At 43.2% G+C, this 23,700-nt stretch overlaps 1 protein-coding gene across 1 annotated transcript in view; it reads right to left on the bottom strand.

The window, feature by feature from the left end:
* LOC144601095 (palmitoyltransferase ZDHHC1-like) overlaps positions 1 to 23,337 on the bottom strand; it is a 54,165-nt gene extending 30,828 nt beyond the window's left edge. The window contains exons 1-2 of the mRNA XM_078413034.1: positions 23,000 to 23,337; positions 1,293 to 1,505 (exon numbers count right to left, since the gene is read on the bottom strand). Coding sequence (XP_078269160.1) covers positions 1,293 to 1,505 — 213 coding nt within the window. The 5' untranslated portion in view covers positions 23,000 to 23,337. The remainder of the gene's footprint in view (positions 1 to 1,292; positions 1,506 to 22,999) is intronic.
* Between the last annotated feature and the right edge of the window lie 363 nt (positions 23,338 to 23,700).

Raw genomic sequence — 23,700 nt, 5'->3', positions numbered from 1 at the left:
GAGAACTGACTTACTTTAGCATCCTTTAAATTGTATAGGGTGCATTAATTTGTCACTCTAATAACAACAACAGGTAGATGTGAAGATTATGGTTGTCATCTAAAATTTCCTGGATCCATTTCCACAGATTGGAATATAGGAAATGTAACCCCACTTTTTAAGAAAGAAGGGATAGAGAAAACAAAGCATTCAGCAATTAGCCTGACGTCAATTGTATGGAGGATGTTGGAATCTATTACATTCAATTCCCATCAATCCAACACAATCTCTTACACTTTGTATATGTCGGATTATCGAATTTTCAATAATGTCACGTGGTAGTGTTATTCGATGTAAAGTTCTATAACTGGAAGTGGATGGACGGTGCTTGACTGGACCGATAAGAGTTCTGTCTCTGATGCTCCCTTGTGCTATAACTCTGCTGCTGAATGCTCGCACAGTCCAATGCATTTTAGTGGCCAGTGGGGTCTGTAAGGGGCTGAGAAGTTAAAGTAACGAGGAGAACTACACTGACCAGGAGATGGAGAGTAGGAGGCCTGTGGTTTTACACATCACCCTCCTTGTCAATGGCGGCAAAGTTCCTGGCTGCTTGATCATTGATGCAAGCTGATTTAATGGAATGTCCTATATAAGACTTCAGACTTCACCACCTTCCTGAAGGTAAAGGGGAGCTTCAGCAAACTTTCCAGAACTTTTCCTTATAAATACAAGGAATTCCAGACTTTGGTTTGCAAAGTCTGCAGAAGGGCACCGACCAAAAACATCACCTATCCATGTTCTATAGAGATGCTGCCTGACCCCGCTGAGTTACTCCAGCACTCTGTGAAACGTCACCTATCCATGTTTTACAGAGATGCTGCCTGACCCCGCTGAGTTACTCCAGCACTCTGTGAAACGTCACCTATCCATGTTCTACAGAGATGCTAACTGACCCCACTATGTTACTCCAGCACTCTGTGACTGTTTAGTCAGTTTTTCATCTTTCTTGATGGACAATTCTCACATCATATTTGATTTTAACATTATTTATTTGTAGTCTATACCTGTAGCCTCTTGTAAAATCTTAATTATAAAATGCTTTCAGTACATTTTACACAAATATGACTGCCTGCTTTAAATCACCATTTAAATTTTGAAGATTTATTATTCTATTCATGAATTAGTTACGGTGCAAGAGGCGATTTATCAACATGCAACATTGAACTGAAAACACTGAGGCTGCAGAGTAATGGCAACTACTTCCCGAAAAAGCATTTTAAAATCCAGTTTCATGCTTGTATTGAAAAGGATACAATGTACACAGCATATGACCAGTTAACTGGAATAAATGGGATAAGAATCCCAAATATGGCAATGAAATTGTATAGGTAGAGCAACCAACAAAGTAGTTGATATGGATGCAGCGGCCAACTCCATCCATTCCTTCTTGATCGTCTTCTGCAGGACATGAATTTAGGCTGCGGTTGTGATTTCCCAATTTTGCTGAAATAGCTGAAGCAATTCATCTGTAACGTAATATTAAAAAGTCACACCGAAACCAACATCGATACAGCAACAAAGTTTGTGGAGTTTCACTGCAGGGGTGAAATTCCATTCACATTACATTAACTTTTTCCTTCAATCATGAGCATAAAATTAATTCTCATAGTCTCTGTGTAAACTTAAAATTCACTCAAACGCACCTCGATTTTATTTATTCTAACATCACGGTTATTGTTGGCAAAGGTTTCCCAGTTTCAGGCTCGGGAATTTAATTTCAGTGGGTAATTAAGGCCAGTACGTTTCGTAGTGTAAAGGATGTTGTTCAGGTTGAGTCTTCCCAGACATCCAGCGTCCAACTGATTACATGGCACAATTGGAGACAACAAAGTACTGCAGGGGAACTCCAACCCCATCACATAACACTATATACATCCAGTGTCAGCCTCACGCCCAAGGAAACAATACCAAACCCTGACAAATGAACCATAATAAACCACAATCTCCAGTTCTTTAACTTCCAACTGCTTTGTGTTACGTACATCGTGATACTTGGCAAGGAAGAAGGTATAGTGTCTGTAGAAGGGTCTCGACCCGAAATGTCACCCTTTCCTTCTTTCTCGAGATGCTGCCTCTGTCCCACTGAGATACTCCAACATTTGTGTCTATCAAGGTATAATGTGCCCACTATAAACACGGCCAATGCAAGGAATCAATGGTTGTTTGGTATTTTGCTATGTTTAATTTTGTTGAGAAACAGATGAAAGTATTACCCAAGAAACTGCTTGTGGCTTTTAGAATATAATGTACTGGAATTAGCTGTATTTTTTTTACAGAATAAAATTGTCTCAAGATGCATGCAATGAAGAAGAGATCAATTTTGATCAAGACTGGTCCATGCACCTTAGGATGGAGAATTTCAAAGATTTACAATCATTGGATTGAAAAGGTTAACTCTTGACCCATTTCCAAATGCGAGATAATTATTATAAGAGTTCCACACAAATGGAATAACTCTGTGAGAGAAGAAATAAGCATAAAATATGAACATTAAATATTGGAGAGAGGGGCACACTACACCTTCTTCCTTTCGGGATTGCCTGAGAAACATGTAAACAACTAAAGAACACTTCAACCTGGTCAGTTCAGCAACTGTTTTCATTAATTTGCAGCCACTTTGGACAAAACATCCTAAAAACTTTTCACACATATGCAACAGCAGCACATTGCACTGGCTACAGCGCCTGGAGGGCGTTACATAACTTTTGCTGCCTCAAACGCAAGAAGAAGACACATATGCAAAAATCTAGAACAATATTCAATGATTTAAGTGACACTTCCCAAAATCTCCAACACACCTTTTTTGCAATAAAAGAAAACTCCCCACTAGAAAAGCTAGGAAAACCCTTATCTTCATCTTGCTTTTGCTGCCAATAAACCCACTCATTGTAAGACAGGTGCAAGGGGGCTGTTGGTAATCTTGCAACATGCAGCTTTGCATGTCCATTCTAAATACAAGGTGGTCTCAAGCCCAAACAATGAATACTGTCCTTTGGTGTATCTATCCCCTCAATATATCCAATGTGTGTGAGAGTTTTGCTCTGCACCCTGGCAACATATCCAATTCAAAGACACTACACAAATTCCTCTTCAATAATGAACAACTGTCGTTTAGACAATCTTCGAGGTAATTGTTCTACCCAATTACACATGTCAGCCTTACATGTCAGCAGATGAAAAAACATATGACAAAATGCACCACAATTTGTGATGATCAATTTAGATGGAAATTGAACTTTTTCTTTATTGTTAAAATTATAACCATATAACCATATAACAATTACAGCACGGAAACAGGCCCGTTTGGCCCTACCAGTCCACGCCGACCACTTTCTCTGACCTAGTCTCATCTACCTGCTCTCAGACCATAACCCTCCAATCCCCTCCCATCCATATACCTATCCAATTTACTCTTAAATAATAAAATCGAACCTGCCTCCATCACTTCCACCGGAAGCTCATTCCACACAGCCACCACCCTCTGAGTAAAGAAGTTACCCCTCATGTTACCCCTAAACTTTTGTCCCTTAATTCTGAAGTTATGTCCCCTTGTTGGAATCTTCCCCACTCTCAAAGGGAAAAGCCTACCCATGTCAACTCTGTCCGTCCCTCTTAAAATTTTAAAAACCTCTATCAAGTCCCCCCTCAACCTTCTACGCTCCAAAGAATAAAGACCCAACCTGTTCAACCTCTCTCTGTAGCTTAAGTGCTGAAACCCAGGCAACATTCTAGTAAATCTCCTCTGTACCCTCTCCCCTTATGTACTGGAAATAGTAATAATTTAGTATTGGGCCAGTTAAGCAAAACTGAGGGTCATCATAACTTATAGAGCTTCCGCTTTCCATTGATACATGATCTGATTGATAGTTATCAAGAATGTAGCACAAATATACAAGCAACATGCAGGAAAACAAGAAAAACAATTTAAACAATATAACTTAGCACATTCATTTGTGACCTGAAACATAAAGTCTGCCTGTAGTGAGTTTAATTGCAGCAGTGATTCACATTATTGCAAAGCTATACAGGCAAATGGAGAATCAACCAAGACGGGCAATAAGGAATCCTATTCAAACTAGATAGTGCAACCAGATAGTGATATTTCAATCAAACATAATAATTTTTAATAAATTCTATCTTCACAAATACTGGGAACAAAACTGAGGGATATTTGGTAAATTAGATAAATTACCTCTTCTGCAAATGCACGTGACATTGGTGTTTTGAAGTTGACTTACACACACACTCACTGAAGTAGCTTCCATTACTTAAACCCCAGCAAAATAATCAAATAGTAAAAGATTCCATGTCATCTCCAAGGCATGACATTTCAGTATGCTGGGCATACTGTTTTCTCAATGAACTTTCCTTCATCGTGAGGTCACAGGTTTATTCGTAACTGTTCATTATGATAGAACATAGAATAGTACAGCACAAGAGCAGGCCGTTCGGCCCACAATGACCATTCCAAACATGATGCCAGGTTAAACTAATCTCCTCTGATAATCCGTTATTTTTAAAAAATATATTTAATACCATTCCAGAATTTGGACAATATAACTTGATAATTGGAGGAGATTTAAATTGTACATTAGATCCTTATTTGGATAGATCTTCAACTCAAAGGAAAACAAAATCCAAGTCGTGTGAATTATTAAACTCTTATATAAATAGTGCAAATATAAAAGATGTTTGGAGGATTGATAATCCTTCAGGCCGAGAGTATTCATTTTATTCACCAGTGCATAAAACTTATTCAAGAATTGACTATTTCTTGGTGGACTCCAAACTTATTCCTTATACGTATAATTCAAAATATCATAATATTATTATATCCGATCATGCCCCTTTAACATTTAGGGTAAAACTCCAAGGAGTAACGGGGAAACAGACTAATTGGAGATTTAATCCGCAAATCTTAAATGAAAAAGCATGTTATGACTATCTTAAATCGCAATTTGAAACTTGTTTTTACCCAAATGACCTTCCTGAAACACCTGCGTCCCTGCTTTGGGAAACATTTAAAGCGTTTGTGAGAGGATGTATTATTGCTTTTCAAGCGTCTCAAAATAAAAGGAAGCGGGCTGAACAACATGACCTAGAAAGTCAGATAAAACAGTTAGACATAACAAATGCCATCGCTCCCTCTATTGAAATACATAATAAAATTGCAGCTCTCAAATATAAGTTAAATTATATTCTCTCAGCTCATATTTTAAGGCTTTTTCAATATACTAAACAAAAACATTTTGAATTTGGAGATAAACCACAGAAATTGCTAGCACGTCAACTCCGTAAATTAGAAGATGATTCTACAATTCATAAAATTAGATCAGAAAATGGAGATTTGCTTAAATTACCTAAGGATATTAATCAGAGATTTTTGCAATTTTATCAGTCATTATATTCATCAAAAATAACAGATAGTTCTGCGCAGATGCAAAACTTTTTGCAGGAATGTAACCTTCCTGGTTTGAATGTGAGTGATAGAAATTTACTGGGCGCAGAAATAACTATGAAAGACGTTGAAGAGACCATTAAATCCATGAAAAATGGGAAGACTCCTGGCCCTGATGGTTTAAATAATGAATTTTATAAAAAATTTAGTGATTTGATCTCTCCACGTTTGCAAACTGTATATAGTCACGCCTTTAAACAACAGAGATTACCACAAACTCTGACTGAATCAACAATAATCCTTATTCCTAAAAAAGATAAGGATTCTGAAGACCCTGGTTCGTATAGGGCAATAGCTCTTTTAAATACTGATCAGAAGATATTAGCGAAAATCTTAGCTCAGAGATTAAGTGTATTTATAGATAAATTGATACACCCCGATCAATCGGGCTTTATAGCCAAACGATATTCATTTTTCAACTTGAGACGCTTGTTCAATATAATTTATTCAAATAGACTATTAAATGAAGATTTAGCAATCATTTCGCTAGATGCTGAAAAAGCATTTGATCAAGTAGAATGGCCCTATCTTTTCTCAGTGATGGAAAAATTTCAACTAGGTGAAAATTTTTGTTCATGGGTGAAACTTTTATATACATCCCCAACAGCTAGAATATTAACTAATCAAATGCTGTCATCTAAATTTCATTTATCTAGGGGTTGTAGACAAGGATGTCCACTATCACCGCTTCTATTTGCCCTTATTATAGAACCACTTGCGGAGAGTATTAGATCAAATTCAGATATTCATGGCTATAACACTAAACATACAACCAATAAAATTTCTTTATATGCGGATGATGTATTAATATATATTACAAAGCCAGAAATTAGCATCCCGAATTTATTAAATCTCATAACTCAATTTGGTTCATTTTCAGGTTATAGAATTAACTGGTACAAAAGTGAAATTATGCCAATAATGGAGCATAATCCGGCCATACTTCAACAATTTCCTTTTAAAATTGCCTATGAAAAGTTTAAATATCTTGGAATTTACGTGACTAGGAAATATACTTCTTTATTTAAATTAAATTTTCCTCCTTTACTCACTAAATTACACAGAAATATCCAATTTTGGAAAACACTTCCTATATCATTAGTTGGTCGTAGTAATGCTATAAAGATGATCTTTCTTCCACAGCTACTATATTTATTTCAAGCAATTCCGATCTATCTTCCAAAAAAGTTTTTTTTTTAAATTGATTCAATTGTTACTAATTTTATTTGGGACTACAAGACTCATAGAATAAATAAAAGACATCTATGTAAGTCTAAAATTAATGGAGGAATTGCTTTACCTAATTTTTTATTTTATTATTGGGCGGTTAATATTAAAAATATAACCTGCTGGTTGGATGATTCTGATCAACAACCGGATTGGTTAAAGATGGAGAAAGAGGATTGTTTACCATTCGATATTGGTGCGATCCTCTTAGCTCCAATAAATTTAAATAAAAAAACATATGGAGGTAATCCCATTATACACAGTGTTATCCGTACCTGGAAACAATTAAAGCTTACGTTAAAATTGAGTAAATTATCTGTTTTCCTTCCTATTGCGAATAATCCTTCTTTTAAACCGTCTGTCTTAGATAGAGGCTTTGCTCAATGGAAAAGTTATGGAATTAAAAGGGTGGGAGATCTTTATCATAAGGGAACTTTTCTTTCTTTTCAGGATTTACAGCAGAAGTACAGATTACATGTTAATAATTATTTTAGATATTTACAACTTAGAGATTATGTAAAATCACACATGCAAGAATATAAGTTTAGAGGTCCAGAAACACTTGATGTATGCCTGAATCGACATTATAATTCAAATAAATTAATATCCTTTATTTATAATACTCTCCTTGACACTGACATTCCGTCATCAGAATCTTATAGACGAGCATGGGAGGACGAATTGAATCAATTTATAAGGCAAGATATACAACATATACATCAATGTTCATTGAATACTAGACATTCCTTAATACAATTTAAAATAATACATGGATTACATTATTCGAAGACGAAATTAAATAGGATTTTTCCTAGTATCTCTCCTATTTGTGATCAATGTCAATTTCAAGAAGCTAACTTAACTCATATTTTCGTAACTTGTATAAAAATGCAAAACTTCTGGTTGGAGATTTTTAAAATAGTTTCTAAAGTTATTAATAAAAAATTAGATATGGATCCAAAATTAATTATATTAGGATTATCAGAACATACTACAAATTTTACAGCAAGTCAGGTACATTTTCTTGATTACAGTCTAATAACTGCGAAAAAATTAATACTTAAATTTTGGAAAAAACCAATAACCCCCACAATTAAAATGTGGACTACGGAAATGACAGAGACCCTGCATTTGGAAAAAATAAGGTTTGCCTTAATCGACAAACCTGAGTTATTTTTAAAAATATGGTCTCCATTTATTGAATTTTTAGAAAAGTAAATGGGTTTGGCACAGGACTAAAATAAAAAAATTATATTAAAAGTTGAAACTAGAGTTAGGGGTTGGATGTACAACTGTGGTTATTGTCTCCCGGATCTACTCCCTTTAATTTTTATTGTTAGATCTTTTTTTTTTTAACCCTCTTATTCTCTCTCCCCAAGTTTATAGGTTTTTTTTTATTTTTACTTTCTCTCTTCAAAAATCTAAAAATTGAAGCTATGTAAGAACTTTGTAACAAATGTGTTTTTTTATTTCTATTTGTACATATGCTTTTCAAAAATAAAAAATATTAAAAAATAAAAAAAAACTAATCTCCTCTGCCCGCATGTGATCCATATCCCTCAATCCCTGCACATCTAAAAGCCTGTTAAATGTCACCATCGTATCTGACTCCATCTCCACTCACGGCAGTGTGTTCCAGGCGTCCACCGGATTGGAAAGGGGCCACAGTCTAAGAATAAAGGGGAAGCCATTTAAGACTGAGGTGTGAACTGTGGTGGATGTTAGGAGGTTGCAGGGTGACTTGGACAGGTTGAGTGAGTGGGCAGATGCATGGCAGATGCAGTATAATATAGATAAATGTGAGGTTATTCACTTTGGCAGCAAAAACAAGGAGACAAATGATTATCTCAGTGGTGTCAGATTAGGTAAAGGGGAAGTGCAACAAGACCTGGGTGTCCTAGTATACCAGTCACTGAAAGTAAGCGTGCAGGTACAGCAGGAAGTGAAGAAAGCTAATGGCATATTGGCCTTCATAACGAGAGGATTTGAGGATAGGAGCAGAGGTCATTCTGCAGTTGTATTGGGCCCTGGTGAGACCACATCTGGAGTATTGTGTGCAGTTTTGGTCTCCTAATTTGAGGAAGGACGTCCTTGCTATTGAGGCAGTGCAGCGTAGGTTCACAAGGTTAATCCCTAGGATGACTGGACTGTAATATGAGGAAAGACTGGGCTTGTATTCACTGGAGTTTAGAAGGATGAGAGACGTATAAAATTATAATAGAACTGGACAAGTTGGATGCAGGAAAAATGTTCCTAATGTTGGGGGAGTCCAGAACCAGGGGCCACAGTCTAAGAATAAAGTGGAGGCAATTTAAAACTGAGGTGAGAAGAAACCTTTTCACCCAGAGAGTTGTGAATTTGTGGAATTCTCTGCCACAGAGGGCAGTGGAGGCCAATTCACTGGATGAATTTAAAAGAGGGTTAGATAGAGCTTTAGGGGCTAGTGGAATCAATGGATATGGGGAGAAGGCAGGCACAGGTTACTGATTGTGGATGATCAGCCATGATCACAATGAATGGCAGTGCTGGCTCGAAGGGCCAAATGGCCTCCTCCTGCACCTACTTTCTATGTTTCTACCACAGTAAAAAAAACTCACACATATTTTTAAACACAGCCCTTTTCTGTCACCAGTCTTTCTCATAACAACCCTGAGGAAAAAAGGTTCTGACTGACTCTATTTATACCTCCCAGATGTTTTATATCAGGTCTCCCTTCAATCTCAGACACCTCCGAGTAAACAATCCAAATTTATCCGATCCCTCCTTATACGCAAAACCCCTTCCTAATCCAGGCTGCATTAAGCGCTTTCCCCAATGCCTCCACATACTTCCTGTAATGGCACGACCAACACTGCACACAATCTTGTCACTTATGTAGCTCTTTGTCACTTGTTTTTTCCTCTCTCCGATCTGCACCCAGGCTGAATGATGCAAATACCCAAATTGGGCATCAATACCTTGGTCATTGGAAAACGCCCAATGGCTTCTTGTATCTTGTGGTGTAAGAAAATAACTGCAGATGCTGGTACAAATCGAAGGTATTTATTTCACAAAATGCTGGAGTAACTCAGCAGGTCAGGCAGCATCTCAGGAGAGAAAGAATGGGTGACGTTTCGGGTTGAGACCCTTCTTTAGACTGATTGTATCTTGTGGTCATCGCTTCCGAAGTGTCCACCAGGGACTGCACTGGAAGTATCCTATACCCACTAGGGACAATTTTTAACACTATCCTACACCACTAGGGACCTTTGGAGTGTGGGAGGAAACCGAAGGAGAAAAAGGAGGAAATATCGGAGAAAACCCATGCAGATCACGGGGCGAACATACAAAATCTGTACAGACAGCATCCGTAGTCGGGATCAAACCTGGGTCTCTGGCGCTGCATTCACTCTAACAACTCTACCGCTGCGTCACCGTGACCGCCCTCACTCTGCTAAAAGAAGTGAGACACGACTGATTGGGAAGTAATAATTGTCAATCGACACCAGTCGGTGATGGTGGATTTACATAGAAACATAGAAAATAGGTGCAGGAGGAGGCCATTCGGCTCATCGAACCAACACCGCCATTCATTGTGATCATGGCTGATCATCCACAATCAGTAACCCGTGCCTGCCTTCTCCCCATATCCCTTGATTCTACTAGCCCCTGGAGCTCTACCTAACTCTCTTAAATCCATCCAGTGATTTGGCCTCCACTGCCCTCTGAGGCAGAGAATTCCACAAATTCACAAATTCAGACGTCTGAAGAAGGGTCTCGACCCGAAACGTCACCCATTCCTTCTCTCCCGAGATGCTGCCTGACCTGCTGAGTTACTCCAGCATTTTGTGAATAAATTGATTTGTACCAGCATCTGCAGTTATTTTCTTATACCATTGAGATAATAATCTGCCTCCTTGTTTTTGCCGCCAAAGGGGATAACCTCACATTTATCTATATTATACTGCATCTGCCATGCATCTGCACATTCACCCAACCTGTTCAGGTCACCCTGCAACCTCCTAACATCCTCTTCGCAGTTCACAATGCCACCCAGCTTTGTGTCATTCACAAACTTGCTAGTGTTACCTCTAATTCCTTCATCCAAATCATTAATATATATGGTAAACAGTTGCAGCCCCAACGCCGAGCTTTGCAGCACTCCACTCGCCACTGCCTGCCTTTCTAAAAAGGACCCATTTACTCCTACTCTTTGCTTCCTGTCTGCCAACTAATTCTCTACCAATGTCAACACCCTGTAGCGACCATAGGGATTGGTCCTGAGAGTCGAACCCTCGGATTGGCCAGCAAGGTCACATGGTGGTGCGACCATAGGGATTGGTCCTGAGAGTCGAACCCGCTGATTGGCCAGCTAGGTCAGGTGGTGGTTTTGGGGCCCAAAAACCAGGCAGTGGGAAGAGAACTTCGATGTGAACAGTTTGAGTTAATGGTTGTCTGTAATCTCATTTGTTATCCTTTGTAATTGAATATTGCTGCCGCAATAAACTTCTTTAACAAAGTACAAGCCTCCAGACTCGCCATAACCCTACCCCCAATACCATGTGCTCTAATTTTGCTCACCAATGTCCCGTGTGGGAAAGGCTTTCTGAAAGTCTAGATATACTACATCCACTGGCTCCCCTTCATCCATTTTACTTGTCACATCCTCAAAGAAATCCAGAAGATTAAGCAAGCATGATTTCCCTTTCATAATTCCATGCTGACTTGGACTTATAATGCTATCCAAATGCACCGTTATTACCTCTTTAATAATTGACTCCAGCATCTTCCCCACCACCGATGTCAGGCTAACTGGTCTGTAATTCCCCGTTTTCTCTCTCGCTCCTTTCTTGAAAAGTGGGATAACATTAGCTATCCTCCAATCCACAGGAACTGATCCTGAATCTATTGAACATTGGAAAATGATCACCAATGCGGCCACTATTTCCAGAGCCACGTCCCTGAGGACCCTGGGATGCAGACCATCAGGCCCAGGGGATTTATCATTCTTCAGTCCCATCAGTCTACCTAATACTATTTCTCGTCTAATGCAAATTTCTTTCAGTTCCTCTACCCCCCTAGATCCTCTGTCCTCCAGTATATCTGGGAGATTGTGTCTTCCTTTGTGAAAACAGCTCCGAAGTACGTGTTCAACTCTTCTGCCATAATAATTTCACCCGTGTCTGCCTTCAAGGGACCCACATTTGACTTTGGTACCCTTTTTCTCTTAACATATCTAAAGAAGCTTTTACTGTCCTTCTTTATATTCTTGGCCAGCTTCCCCTTGTACTTCATCTTTTCAGCCCATATTGCCCGTTTTGTTACCTTCTGTTGTCCTACGCAAGTTTCCCCAATCCTCTGGCTTCCGCTACTCTTTGCTGTGTTATATATCTTTTATTTTCGTTTTATTCCATCCCTAACTTCCCTTGTCAGCCACGGTTGCCTCCTACTCTCCTTAGAACCTGTCTTCCTCTTTGGAATGATTTAGGTCTTATATGGTGAGGAACCACAGGATGATTATAATCATCATGAATTGGTCCCTGCGGAAAGTCAACCTGTTCTATTTAAATTTTGAAATGTACCATTGCCCGCTTCCCATCTGCAGGCCGGCCCGAACCGGCCAAGGCCACTTCCCCGCTCAGGGTTCAATGGCCGGCAGCCATTCAACGTTGCATCTCGATGTCACCATCAGCCAACGCCATTAATATATGGCTGGGCGCTCGGGCTCGCAGCGACGCCCATTTCATCTGCCTTTCTGCATGGTCGCACGCAGCAGCCCTGACTGACGCTGCCTTCCCCGCGCCATAGCCACGTCGGCCGTGCCCCTAGCAACGCCGGCCATGCTCCTAGCATGCCAGCCGTACCCCTAGCAATGCTGGCCCCACCCCGGCAACGCCGGCCCCGCCCTGGCAACGCACGCCACGCCCCCAGCCACACTGGCAACGCCGGCCCCGCCCCAGGCAACGCCGGCCAACCCATAGCAACGCCGGCCGTGCCCCTAGTAATGCCGGCCACGCCCTGGCAACGCCGGCCCCTCCTCTAGCAACACTGGCCCCGCCCCTGGCATGGCAGCCGCGCCCCTGGCAACGCCGGCCCGCCACAGCAACGCCGGCCTCGCCCCGGCAATACCAGTCGAGCCCCTGGCAACGCCGGCCGCGCCCCTGACAACGCCGGCCGCGCCCCGGGCAACACCGTCTGCGCCCAGGGCAACCCCAGCCGCGCCCCTAGCAACGCCTGCCCCTCCCCTGGCAACGCCGGTCCCGCCCCTGGCAACGCACGCCTACGTCACAAACACCTCAAACCGCCACCACGCGCCTGCATGGCCCGCACCTGGCAGGGCGCCGTCTGGGAGAAAGTGGCAGAGGGGAGGAACGCCGCCCATTCCTTCTCTCCACAGATGCTACCTGACCTGCCGAGTTACTCCAGGTTTTTCTGTCTATCTCCGGTTTAAACCAGCATCTGCAGTTCCTTCCTACAGAGTTAACAATGTCCAATCTCTTTCTCCCACTGCCCCCTCACACAAAGTCATGGATTTAGACAGGGTCAATCATGTGAAACGCAACTGGCGGGACTCATCGATGACCTAGCCAGGTCGCTCGATAACAAGGGCAGACTGACCTGATTATATTAGACTTCAGTAAGGCTTTTGATAAGGTTCCCCACAAGCGGCTCCTGTTCAAGCTCAACCATGTAGGAATACACAGCAACCTCATAAAATGGATTGAGATCTTTTTGACAAGGAGATACCAGCGAGTTCTCTTGGAGGGAGAGACGTCTATTGAAACTCCTGTGACATCAGGTGTGCCACAGGGGAATGTCATGGGTCCATTGCTATTCCTACTGTATATGAATGACATTCCAAATGCAGTTTCGTCCGGAGTTCGACTCTTCGCAAATGATGCCATAATTTATAGAGAAATTAAAACACCAGAAGACAGCTTGTCCTTACAGAAGGATCTGGATGCTCTCTGTGAGTGGGGGAAACCTGGCAGATGTCATTCAATACAACCAAATGGCATACCATGCATGTCTCACACAAGACTAAACCACTTTTATTGGAATACAACATGGGTAGCCATACATTACTTGCTGTCGACCATCACCCATATCTAGGAATCGAATTAAGCAAAGAATAATTTGGGTGATGCATATTGGTCAAATTTCTAACAAAGCAAATAGAACGCTCGGCCTACTTAAAATTAATTTCCACACATGTAGTACATCCGTCAAAGAGAACGCCTACAAGTCTTTGGTCAGGCCCAAATTGGAGTATTGTGGAGCTGTATTGGATCCCTTCAACAACAACAAGAAGATCACCCTAGAGAAAGTACAACGCCAAGCAGCTCGCTTTGTATGTAATGACAAAGTTAGGAAGAGGGGATGTTCAACGAGATCTGGGTGTCCTAGTGCATCAGTCACTGAAAGGAAGCATGCAGGTACAGCAGGCAGTGAAGAAAGCCAATGGAATGTTGGCCTTCATAACAAGAGTTGAGTATAGGAGCAAAGAGGTCCTTCTACAGTTGTACCGGGCCCTGGTGAGACCGCACCTGGAGTACTGTGTGCAGTTTTGGTCTCCAAATTTGAGGAAGGATATTCTTGCTATTGAGGGCGTGCAGCGTAGGTTCACTAGGTTAATTCCCGGAATGGCGGGACTGTCGTATGTTGAAAGGCTGGAGCAATTAGGCTTGTATACACTGGAATTTAGAAGGATGAGGGGGGATCTTATTGAAACATATAAGATAATTAGGGGATTGGACACATTAGAGGCAGGAAACATGTTCCCAATGTTGGGGGAGTCCAGAACAAGGGGCCACAGTTTAAGAATAAGGGGTAAGCCATTTAGAACGGAGATGAGGAAGAACTTTTTCAGTCAGAGAGTGGTGAAGGTGTGGAATTCTCTGCCTCAGAAGGCAGTGGAGGCCAGTTTATTGGATGCTTTCAAGAGAGAGCTGGATAGAACTCTTAAGGATAGCGGAGTGAGGGGGTATGGGGAGAAGGCAGGAACGGGGTACTGATTGAGAGTGATCAGCCATGATCGCATTGAATGGCGGTGCTGGCTCGAAGGGCTGAATGGCCTACTCCTGCACCTATTGTCTATTGTCTATTGACTACAAGCGCAAATCAAGCGTGAATAATATGCTGACTTCTCTCGGATGGGAAATCCTAGACCTCCGCAGAATCAGGCTAATACAAATAACTTTTTCAGATATCTTCAGGTTAGGGACTGTGTGAAAACATACATGCAAGACTACAACACTGCAAGTTCAGATAAACTTGACGAATCTTTGAATAGACATGCAGATACAGAGAAGTTGATATCCTACATTTACAATGTTCTTCTAAACATCAACTCCCCATCATCTGAGGTTTACAGGCGTGCATGGGAAGATGAGATGGGTCAACAAATTTCCAATGATACATGGGACGAATGCTTACAACATATCCAAACTTGCTCCTTAAATGCCAGACATTACCTGATACAGTTCAAAGTGCTGTACAGGTTATACTATTTAAAAACCAAACGGAACAACATTTTCCCCAGTGCTTCTCCTCTTTGCGATAAGTGTCAATTCCAAGGAGCCACTTTAATCCATAGTTTCGTACTATGTACAGAAATATAAAGTTTTTTGACGGAAATATTCAACGTTTTCTCCAATATTCTGAAAATCCCATTAGAGCCAGACTCAAAACTGATAATACTGGGAATATCAGAAGCATGTAGTACATTGACTGTTTTTCAGCGACGCTTTGTCGGCCATGGACTAATATTAGCAAAAAAACTCATACTTAAATTCTGGAAAAGTGTTGAAGTTCCTCCAGTGAAGATGTGGATTACAGAAATGACGGACACATTACATTTAGAGAGAATTAGGTTTATCTCAAATGACAAACTGAAGCAATTAAAAAAAATATGGTCACTTTTTATTGATTTTCTCGAACAATACAATATTTGAACACAACTCAAAATCACTCGTAGGGCTGCGTGAGCGGGCACATGGGTGGGTTGGTGGGTATATCTCCCCTTTATTCTTTTCTCTTTTTTATTTCTCTTTTACTTCTTTCTCTTTTTAATTAAATGCCCTTTTTGAAAAGTTTTAAAATTGAAGCTGTTCATAAAGCTACAAAATTGTCATGTTTTTTTCCCACAAATGCTTCCAATAAAACATAAGAAGAATCAGGCTAAGACATTGCAATTTACAAAGAGATTCACAAAATCACGCCATCAAATCTCCCGTCATTCCAGAGCACCAACTGCCATTAAACATCATCAACTCGCTAAATTTCAATAAACATTGCTACCAATATTCCCTTTCCCCTCGGACGATAAGGGAATGGAACATGTTACCACCCAACACACGCGCTGTTCTGTCATTTAAAAAGGGGATTGAGCAACTAGATCTCCTCAACTTGGTCACAAAGGCCCACTTCAAAATTCAACTCTACTCACTCCGACCTGCGCAAGATCACCACTTATTAGGTGTTTGCGCAGGAATCAACCAGAACCAGAATAGACAATAGGTGTAGGAGTAGGCCATTCAGCCCTTCGAGCCAGCATCGCTATTCACTGTGATCATGGCTGATCATTCACAATCAGTACCCCGTTCCTGCCATCTCCCCATACCCACTGACTCTGCTATCATTAAGAGCTCTATCTAACTCTCTCTTGAAAGCATCCAGAGAATTGGCCACTGCCATCTGAGGCAGAGAATTCCACAGATTTACAACTCTGAGTGAAAAAGGGTTTTCCTCATCTCTGTTCTAAATGGCCTACCCCTTATTCTTAAACTGTGGGCCCTGGGTCTAGACTCCCCCAACATTGGCAACATGTTTCCTGCCTCTAGCGTGTCCAATCCCTTAATAATCTTATATTTTCAATAAGATCCCCTCTCATCCTTCCAAATCCCAGTGTATACAAGCCCAGTTGCTCCAATCTTTCAGCATACGACAGTCCCGCCATTCCAGGAATTAACCTAGTGAACCTACGCTGCACTCCCTCAATTGCAAGAATGTCCTTCCTCAAATTTGGAGACCAAAACTGCACACAGTACTCCAAATTTCTCACTAGGGCCCTGTACAACTGCAGAAGGACCTCTTTGCTTCTATACTCAACTCCTATTGTCATGAAGGCCAACATGCCATTAGCTTTCCTCATTGCCTGCTGTACCTGCATGCTTACTTTCAGTGACTGATGAACAAGGACACCCAGATCTCGTTGTACTTCTCCTTTTCCTAACTTGACACCATTCAGATAATAATCTGCCTTCCTGTTCTTACCACCAAAGTGGATAACCTCACATTTATCCACAATAAAACGCATCTGCCATGTATCTGCCCACTCACGCAACCTGTCCAAGTCACCCTGCATCCTCATAGCATCCTCCTCACAGTTCATACTGCCACCCAGCTTTGTGTCAAATTTGCTAATGTTACTTTTAATCCCTTCATCTAAGTCATTAATGTATATTGTAAATTGCTGTGGTCCCAGCACCGAGCCTTGCGGCACCCCACTAGTCACTGCCTGCCATTCTGAAAGGGACCATTAATCCCTACTCTTTGTTTCCAGTCTGCCAACCAATTTTCTATCCATGTCAGTACCCTACCCCCAATACCATGTGCTCTAATTTTGCCCACTAATCTCCTATGTGGGACCTTATCAAAGGCTTTCTGGAAGTCCAGGTACACTACATCCACTGGTTCTCCCTTGTCCGTTTTCCTAGTTACATCCTCAAAAAATTCCAGAAGATTAATCAAGCATGATTTCCCCTTCGTAAATCCATGCTGGGACGTAAAGCTCGGAACGATCCTGTTACTGCTATCCAAATGTTCCACAATTTCTTCTTTTATAATTGACTCCAGCATCTTTCCCACCACTGATGTCAGGCTAACTTGTCTATAATTTCCCGTTTTCTCTCTCCCTCCTTTCTTAAAAAGTGCGATAACATTAGCCACCCTCCAATCCACGGGAACTGATCCTGAATCCATAGAACATTGGAAAATGATCCCCAATGCGTACACGATTTCTAGAGCCACTTCCCCAAAAGTACCCTGGGATACAGACCATCAGGCCCTGGGGATTATTAGCCTTCAGTCCCATCAGTCTATCCAACACCATGCACCATGCTGACTCCCCAAGTCCAATCTTTCACCACAGCCACGTCTGCTTTCCATATGACTATCTCAGGGGTCCCTGGCTGTGGCCACCTTCTGCTTGTTTCCCTCTCTGACTCCGGTGGAGGTCACAAGTTCAATTTCCTATCTGCTCAGGTAATGAAGAAGGGTCTCAACCTGAAACATCACCCATTCCTTCTCTCCAGAGATGCTGCCTGTCCCGCTGAGTTACTCCAGCATTATGTGTCTACTTTCAGGTAATAACATACTTGTCACTTGGCTGGTCCTTCGATTCCTCTCGCCAACTGCTCTTCATTAGTTGACCAGTTGAAAATAGTTTGCACAATCATCAAGAAACCTCCACTACTGCCTTGTTATTGAAGAAGCAGATCAACATGTTTGGCCCTACACAAATTGGGCATCAATACCTGGGTTATTGGAATGCAAGTGCCATTTGACTGTGCACCCCTCTGCTAACGATCGAGAGAAAACTGCTTGGCAAGTAATACCAGAGTGCAACAACCCAGCCTTGGTTGGTAACAATGGGTTTAGGTCTTAGGACCAGACTAAAAAAAAATCATCCACGTATTTATTTCCTCCCGCCTGAACCACCGCAACTCCCTATACACTGGGATCAGCCAATCATCCTTGTCCCGCCTGCAATTGCTCCAAAACGCCGCAGCAAGACACCTGACGGGTACCCGTAAAAGGGACCACATCACCTCGATTCTGGCCTCTCTCCACTGGCTCCCAGTACGGTACAGAATCGATTTCAAGCTCCTCCTATTTGCTTACAAGCCCTAAACGGGCTTTCCCCACTAAATCTTCTAACCCACCACTCAAACACCAGGTCCCTCAGGTTGGCCGACGTGGGTTACTGACTGTCCCGCGGCCTAGGCTTGAGCTCAGGGATGACCGCGCTTTTTTGCGGTTGCAGCTCCTAGACTGTGGAACAGCATCCCACTGCCCATCAGAACTGTCCCCTCCATCAACTCCTTTAAGTCCAGGCCCAAAACCTACTTCAATTCCCTAGCGTTTGAGGCCCTCTGAGGGGGCACTGTAAACTGTTTATGTCTGTGTTGTTAGGTTTGTGTTCTATTATATGTTCCTTTTTAGTACCTGCACTGATGTACAGCACTTTGGTCAACGTGGGTTGTGTTTAAATGTGCTATACAAATAAAATTGACTTGACTTGACTTGAGAGAAACCGCACAATGATCATCATCGTCTAATTCATTATCGCAAAAAGTCATTCAGTCCCACAATGTACCACTACCCATTTCCCATCATCAGCCTGGCTCGGGGGTTGGCACTTGGTGAACCGACCCAGCTGTGGCCACTTCCCCGCACGGTTCAATGGCGGGCAGTGAATTCACATTGCCGTCAGCCAACACCACGAACAAGGTTTCCCTGTCCCTGTCTCTGGTAATTTGGCTAAAGGAGGTCCCAAGTTCAATTGTGAGCTAAGAACATGAACCTTCCTACCGCTCGGAGATGGGAGCATCGGACCGCTCCTTCTGCTCGGACCACAGCAGCGTCCATGGCAACCACCTTTCAGCGAGGTTCAGATTAACTGGTGCTTCCACCTTTCAGCGCGGTTGAGACCAACTGGTGCTTCCACCTTTCAGCGCGGTTGAGATCACCTCCTGCGTGCTGAGGTTGTGGAGCACCAGCGCGTTGCCCACTGCCCCTGGCGCTCCCAGCTCCTGCACCGGCCACGGGGAGACCGGCTCCAGCTCCAGGCCGGAGTAGTGGCCGGGCTGGCAGTGGCGTGGCCGCCGGCCAGCTTCCCGAAGGGGGACATGAAGATCAGCCGGCCCGGGCCCTCTGCTGGCCCTGCCACCTTGGACACGCTGAGCAGCCGCAGGGCCAGGAACAGGCCGAGGGTGCAGCCGGGAACCAGGAGCAGGAGCCTCCGGAGGGAGAAGATCCTTCCCAGTCTGCCCATCCTCTCCCAGAACGACACGGGGAAATAGAAAAGAAGCATCTGGCTCTCCACAGAAGCCAATCAACCTACAACTTCACCCAGAGATCTGTGGAACTCTCTGCCTCAGAAGGCAGTGGAGGCCAATTCTCTCGATGTATTCAAGAGAGAGTTAGATAGAGCTCTTAGGGCTAGCGGAATCAAAGATACTAGTGGAACAAGATGAACCACTCCATTAAAATCGCCTATACTGAAGTGTAGTACGCAAAGGAGCGTAACGTCTGCCATTTTAGAAAGCAAAACCCGCCATTCGCTATGCCTCTCGCAGTGTAATCAGTGCTGTGGGGGAACAGTATGTGTGATGATACCATTAGAATGCAGAATAGACCTCATCTATCAATTCACAATTTTTTGTTTTTCTTTTTAAATGTTTCTGCAAGTTTCTGTCTACTAAAATGGCGCCATGACATACTACGATTTTTAGGGTCGAGTGGTCTATCTTGCTCTGCTCTATTATCTTTGAGCGGAATCAAGGGATATGGGGGGAAGGCAGGAACGGCGTACTGATTGTGGATGATCAGCCATGATCAGGGTGAATGGTGATGCTGGTGCGAAGGGCCGAATGGCCTCCTCCTGCACCTACTGTCAAAGCTGCATAGTAGGATGTGGGAGGAGACTGGAGCACCCAGAGAAAACTCACGCGGTCACAGAGGGAACATTGCCACAGATGGCTGTGGAGGCCAAGTCATTGGATATCATTAGATATGGAACTGCAGATGCTGGTTTACACCGAACACAGACACAAAAAGTTGGAGTAACTCAGTGGGTCAGACAGCATCTCTGGACAGAAGGAATGGGTGATGTTTCGAGTCATAGAAACATAGTCATAGGTGCAGGAGTAGGCCATTCGGCCTTTCAAGCCAGCACCGCGATTCATGGCTGATCATCCAAAATCAGTTCCCTTTTCCTGCTTTCTCTGCACACCCTCTGATTCCTATAGCCCTGAGAGCTAAATCTAACTCTCTCTTAAAAACATCCAGTGAACTGGCCTCCACTGCCTTCTTTGGTTGAGACCCTTCTTCAGACTGGGAGTCAGGGGCTCTCACTCTCAGGCTGCCTCAGAAGGATCCTCACCCTAAACGTCACCTATTCCTTCTCTCCAGTGATGCTGCCTGTCCCGCTTAGTTACTCCAGCATTTTCATTCCATCATCACATTCAAACCACGTTGACTTAGATGCTCCAAAGGTACAGAGCATTTATGGGTAACACAGTGGTGCAGCGGTAGAGTTGCTGCCTCACAGCGCCAGAGACTCCGGTTCAATCCAGACACTGGGTGCTTGTCTGTACGGAGTTTGTACGTTCTCCCTGTGACTGTGTGGGTTTTCTCCGGGTGGTCCGGTTTCATCCCACACTCCAAAGGCGTGCAGGTTTGTAGGTTAATTGGCTTCGGTGCAAATTGTAAATCGTTCCTAGTGTGTGTAGGATAGTGATAGTAGGCGGCACAGTGGTGCAGCGGTAGAGTTGCTGCCTTACAGTGAATGCAGCGCTGGAGAACCAGGTTCGATCCCGTTTACGGGTGCTGTCTATACAGAGTTTGCACATTCTTCCCGTGACCTACGTGGGTTTTCTACGAGATCTTCGGTTTCCTCCCACACTCCAAAGACGTAAAGGTATGTAGGTTAATTGGCTAGGCAAATGTAAAAATTGTCCTTAGTGGGTATAGGATAGTGTTAACATGCGGGGATCGCTGGTTGGCAGGGACACGGTGGGCCGAAAGGGCCTGTTTCCGCGCTGAATCTCTAAACTAAAAAGGATTGAACAGTTATGAATTGTGTAGCTAGAAATGCTACTGATCGATGGAGTTAATCCAGTACTGATTACCTTTGTCATGAGTTTCCGATTAGTTTATTAGTTGAGTTTATTATTGTCGCACACTGAAGTACGGTGAAAAGCTTTTTTGTTGCGTGCTGTCCAGTGAGCGGAAAGACGATATGATTACAATCAAACCGTCCACAGTGTACAGATACAGGATAAAGGGAATAGCGTTTAGCGCAAGATAAAGTCCAATTAAAGATAGTTTGAAGGTCTCCCATGAGGTAGATGATAGGTCAGGACCGTTCTCTAGTTGGTGAGAAGACGGTTCAGTTGCCTGGTAACAGCTGGGAAGAAACTGTTCCTGAATCTGGAGATGTTTCTGATCAGCTGTCAGTTGCCTCTGAGGGCCTTTCTCGCTGAGATCTGCAGCCCCTGTGGGTCTGCACAACCAAATTGGGAAAGTTTGAGGGGAAAACCTAACCTTGCTTTTTCTTGTTACCTTGCACCAGTTTTGGTTTTCCATCTCACATTGTATTAGTATCATTTTTAATGTTACCTTGCACTGCCTTTGCTAGTCATTGCACAGATTTTCCTTGTTACCTTGCACTGATTTTCCTTGTTACCTTGCACTGATTTTCATTGTTACCTTGCACTGGTTTTCCTTGTTAACTTGCACTGACTTTGTATGTCCTATTACCTCGCACTGATTCTCCTTGTCTTGTTACCTTGCACTGATTTTCCTTGTCTTACCTTGCACAGATTTCCTTGTTTTGTTACCTTGCACAGACTTCCTTGTCTTGTTACCTTGCACTGATTCACCTTGTTACTTTGCACAAATTTTCCTTGTCTTGTTACCTTGCACTGATTTTCCTTGTCTTGTTACCTTGCACTGATTTATCTTGTTACCTTGCACAGATTTTCCTTGTCTTGTTACCTTGCACTGATTTTCCTTGTCGTTACGTTGCACTGATTTACCTTGTTACCTTGCACTGATTTAATGTGTTAACTTGCACTGATTTTCCTTGTCCTATTACCTTGCACTGATTTACCTTGTTACCTTGCAGATTTTCCTTGTCCCACTACCTTGCACTGATTTATCTTGTTACCGTGCTCTGATTTACCTTGTTACCTTGCAGATTTTCCTTGTCTTGTTACCTTGCACTATTATTTTTTTTGTTACCATGCACTGACTGTGCTTGTCCTTGCACTGATTTTCCTAGTTTTGTTACCTGGCACTGATTTTCCTTGTTTTGTTACCTTGCACAGATTTTCCTTGTCTTGTTACCTTGCACTAATTTTCCTTGTCTTGTTACCTTGCACTGATTTTCCTTGTCTTGTTACCATGTACTGATTTACCTTGTTACTTGCAATGATTTTCCTTGTCGCCTTGCACTGATTTCCTTGTTAACTTGCATTGAATTGGCCTTGCACTGATTTCCGTTCTTACCTTACACTGACTTTCCTTGCACCGATTTTCCTTGTCTTGTTACCTTGCACTGACTTTCCTTGTTGCCATGCACTGATTTTCCTTGTCTTGTTACCTTGCACTGACTGTCCTTGTCCTTATTATCCTTGTCCTTGCACTGACTGTGCTTGTGGCCTTGCTTTGATTATCCTTGCCCTTGCACTGCCTTCTCTTGTTCGCTCGCCCTGATTCACAGCCCTCCTCTCTCTCCCTGTCCGCTGCCGTGTACACGGGCTCCACCAGGCCGGGCTACTCCACAAGTCCGGGTTATCCCGCTGCCCTGTACACGGGCTCCACCAGGCCGGGCTATCCTGCTATCTCGTTGCCGTGTCCATAGGCTCCACCAGGCCGGGCTATCTCACTGCCGTGTGCAGGCTGCACCAGGCCGGGCTATCTCGCTGCCCGCTGCCGTGTTGAGGCTCCACCAGGCCGGGCTATCCCGCTGCCCTGTCCACGGGCTCCACCAGGCCAGGCCGTCCAGGGGCTGCACCAGGCCGGGATTGCCCGCTGCCCGCTACCGTGCTTGGGCTGCTGCACCAGGCCGTGTAAAGGCTCCTCAGGCCGGGGTATCCCTGCCCGCTGCCGTGTACTCGGACTCCTCAGGCCGGGGTATCCCTGCCCGCTGCCGTGTACTCGGGCTCCACCAGGCCGGGGTATCCCTGCCCGCTGCCGTGTACTCGGAC

This window comes from Rhinoraja longicauda, chromosome 1, assembly GCF_053455715.1.
Source record: "Rhinoraja longicauda isolate Sanriku21f chromosome 1, sRhiLon1.1, whole genome shotgun sequence".
Taxonomy (NCBI): Eukaryota; Metazoa; Chordata; class Chondrichthyes; order Rajiformes; family Arhynchobatidae; genus Rhinoraja; species Rhinoraja longicauda.
The sequence above is the reverse complement of the archived record's forward strand: the minus strand, read 5'-3'. Positions and strand labels throughout refer to the sequence as shown.